This window comes from Chrysemys picta, chromosome 1 (genome assembly GCF_011386835.1).
Source record: "Chrysemys picta bellii isolate R12L10 chromosome 1, ASM1138683v2, whole genome shotgun sequence".
Classification (NCBI taxonomy): Eukaryota; Metazoa; Chordata; order Testudines; family Emydidae; genus Chrysemys; species Chrysemys picta.
Window position 1 is genome coordinate 53,146,561 of NC_088791.1, and position 3,717 is coordinate 53,150,277.

Here is a 3,717-nt window from a genome sequence, read left to right on the forward strand (position 1 = left end):
ATCTACTGTGGGGGCTGCTGTGATGCAAGTAGCCAAAGCAATCACTCAGGTGCTGCTACGAAAGTTTGTGACTCTGGGAAATGTGCAGGCCATAGTGGATGGCTTTGCTGCAATGGGATTCCCTAACTGTGGTGGGGCGATAGACGGAACCCATATCCCTATCTTGGCACCGGAGCACCAAGCCACCGAGTACATAAACCGCAAGGGGTACTTTTCAATGGTGCTGCAAGCACTTGTGGATCACAAGGGACGTTTCACCAACATCAATGCGGGCTGGGCGGGAAGGGTTCATGACGCTCGCGTCTTCAGGAACACAACTCTGTTTAAAGGGCTGCAGCAAGGGACTTACTTTCCGGACCAGAAAATAACCGTTGGGGATGTTGAAATGCCCATAGTTATTCTTGGGGACCCAGCCTACCCCTTAATGCCATGGCTCATGAAGCCATACACAGGCAGCCTGGACAGGAGTCAGGAGCTGTTTAACTACAGGCTAAGCAAGTGCAGAATGGTGGTAGAATGTGCATTTGGCCGTTTAAAAGGCCGCTGGAGATCATTATTGACTCGCTCTGACCTCAGCCAAAGAAATCTCCCCATTGTTATTTCTGCTTGCTGTGTGCTCCACAATCTCTGTGAAAGTAAGGGGGAGACCTTTATGGCAGGGTGGGAGGCTGAGGCAAATCGCCTGGCTGCTGATTACGCGCAGCCAGACACCAGGGCGATTAGAAGAGCACACCATGAAGCGGTGTGCATCAGAGAAGCTTTAAAAACCAGTTTCATGGCTGGCCAGGCTACAGTGTGAAATATCTGTTTGTTTCTCCTTCATGAAAACCCGCCCCCTTTATTGACTGATTTTCTGTAAGGAACCCACCCTCCCCCTTCCCCCAGCTTTCTTTCAAACCAAATAAAGTCACTATCATTTAAAAATCATTTATTCTTTATTAATAGATTAGAAAAAGAGGGAGGGAACCCGGGTGGTATTTGGGAGGAGGATTACTGGGAAGGAAAAAGCCACAAAGAAAAGGTTAAAAAAATGACAGCCTTTTGCTTGGGCTGTCTACTGGGGTGGAATGGGAAGGTGTACGGAGCCTCCCCCCCCCGCGTTCTTACACGTCTGGGTGAGGAGGATACGGAACATGGGGAGGGGGGAGGGTGGAACAGGGGCTGAAGCGGCAGTCTGTTTTCCAGCAGCCGTTCCTGAACCTCCACCAGACGCTGGAGCAGCCCCAGCGTTGCTTCCTTCATCCTCTGGTCTTCCTGACGCCACCTCTCATCTCGAGCGTCTCTCCTCTCCTCACGTTGGTCTCTCCTCTCCTCACGTTGGTCCCTCATGTCCTCACGTTGGTCCCTCCTCTCCTCACGTTCACTGACTTCTTTCCTATACTTTGAAACTGTTTCCTTCCACTCATTCAGATGAGCTCTGTCACTCCTGCTGGATTGCATAATTTCAGAAAACATCTCTTCTCGCGTCTTCTTCTTACGACGCCTTATCTGTGATAACCTTCGGGATGGAGGAGGGAGGCTTGAGGAATTTGCAGCTGCTGTAGGGAGGGGAAAAAAGAGAGAATTGTTTTAAAAGCTACATTTTGCAGAACAATGCTTATACTCTTTCACGGTGACCAACACTGTTCACATTACATAGCACATGTGATTTCTGTGCAAGGTCGCATTTTGCCTCTTAATGCTGAGTGCCTGTGGCTTTGCTGCTAGAGATCACAGGTCTGGGCAACAGAATTCTGCTTGCATGCGGCCATGGTAAGCCATTCTCTTACAGCTTCTGCGCCCTACTTTCCCACATACCAAGCATAGCTTGTAGAGTGCTGCAGAAGCCTGGCCAATCTCAGCCAGTTGGGGGGGGGGGGGAGTGTGGTGGGGCTTGTCTGGGCAAGTAGAGTGCTGCGGTTTTTCTGTTAACATTCAGCAGCACCAGAAAACAAACTAACCACGGTACCCCTCCCCCCCACCGCGTGGCTGGTATCAGGGAAGATCCCTACAGGCACCAAACTAATCCCCCCCCCACCGCCGCCCCCCCCCCTCGCCATGAATTCTCTGGGATGATCACAGTACCCCTCCCCCCACCGCGTGGCTGGTAACAGGGAAGATCCCTGCTAGCCAAACGCGAAAAACTCAGGGCCAATTTCCCATCTGCGCTTGGCTAACTGCAGGGAAGGATTTATTTTCCGCCACAGGCAAACAGCCCAGTAGGAACGGCCACCTCTGTCCCCTTAATTAAGTTCCCGTATTTCAACCAGGTTACCAGGAGTGATATCACTCTCCTGAGGATTACACAACAAGATAAAGAACGGATGTTGCTTGAATGCCAGCAAACACCGGGACCATACGCTGCCAGGCTTTGTCAGGCAATGATACCAGATTACTTGCTGCAAGCATGGCGTGGTCAAGTGTCCTACCATGGAGGAGGGAATAAAGATGCACTGCCCAGAAACCTTCTGGCAAGGCTTTCGGAGTACCTCCAGGAGAGCTTCATTGAGATGTCCCTGGAGGATTTCCGCTCCATCCCCAGACACGTTAACAGACTTTTCCAATAGCTACAGACTTTTCCAGTAGCTGAACTGACCGCGAATGCAAAGTCAGGCAAAGTAATCATTAAAAACCGTTTGCTTTTAAAACAAGTTTTATATTTTAAAAGGTAAACTCACCTGAGGTGCCTTCCATGGGGTCAGAGTCTTGGGTACTGGCTTGGGAGGCTTGGGAGGCTTGGGAGGGTACTTCAGTCAGGGTGATAAAAAGATCCTGGCTGTTGGGGAGAATGGAGTGCTGTGTGCTCTCTGCAAGCTCATCCTCCTCCTCCTCCTCCTCCTCTACCCCATCGGCAGAATCCTCAGGCGTCGAGACTATCCCCGACCCAGAATCCACGAACACAGGTGGGTTAGTGGTGGCAGCCCCCCCTAGAATTGCATGCAGCTCGGCGTAGTAGCGGCATGTCCGCGGCTCTGACCCGGAGCGACCGTTTGCCTCCTTTGTTTTCTGATAGGCTTGTCTGAGTTCCTTGACTTTCACGCGGCACTGATCTGAGTCCCTATTGTGGCCTCTCTCCATCATGCCCTTGGAGATTTTTTCAAAAATTTTTGCATTTCGTCTTTTAGAACGAAGTTCTGCAAGCACTGAATCCTCTCCCCATACAGCGATCAGATCCAGTACCTCCCTCACGGTCCATGCTGGTGCTCTTTTTCGATTATCAGCCTGCATGGTTACCTGTGCTGATGAGGTATCTGTGGTCACCTGTGCTCTCCACGCTGTGCAAACAGGAAATGAAATTCAAATGTTCGCGGGGCTTTTCCTGTCTACCTGGCCAGTGCATCCGAGTTCAGATTGCTGTCCAGAGCGGTCACAATGATGCACTGTGGGATAGCTCCCGGAGGCCAATACCATCGAATTGCGGCCACACTAACCCTAATTCGAATTGTAAAAATCGATTTTGGCACTACTCCGCTCGTTGGGGTGGAGTACAGAAATCGATTTAAAGGGCCCTTTACATCGAATTAACTAGCGTCGTTGTGTGGACGGTTACAGGGTTAATTCGAATTAAAGCTGATAAATCCGAATTAAAGTCGTAGTGTAGACCAGGCCTAATTCTAGAGGGGAATGGAAAGCAGATAACTCTATCTCTCTTGGTTGTTTCAGTACATCTTCTACCACTAGTAAAAAAGAGAAAATTAAGAGATGTGTCCTGCTTTTTTGGAGGTGCCATTCCTGTAA

At 50.2% G+C, this 3,717-nt stretch overlaps 1 protein-coding gene across 1 annotated transcript; it reads right to left on the reverse strand.

Moving 5' to 3' along the window:
• Positions 1-916: 916 nt before the first annotated feature.
• LOC135973460 (SRRM2 protein homolog rsr-2-like) lies at positions 917-3,207 on the reverse strand. Its single transcript, XM_065556700.1, has 2 exons — positions 2,658-3,207; positions 917-1,538 (listed from the first exon to the last, which is right to left on the reverse strand). The coding sequence occupies exons 1-2, from the start codon at positions 3,205-3,207 to the stop codon at positions 991-993; spliced, it is 1,098 nt and encodes a 365-aa protein (XP_065412772.1). The 3' UTR covers positions 917-990.
• Between the last annotated feature and the right edge of the window lie 510 nt (positions 3,208-3,717).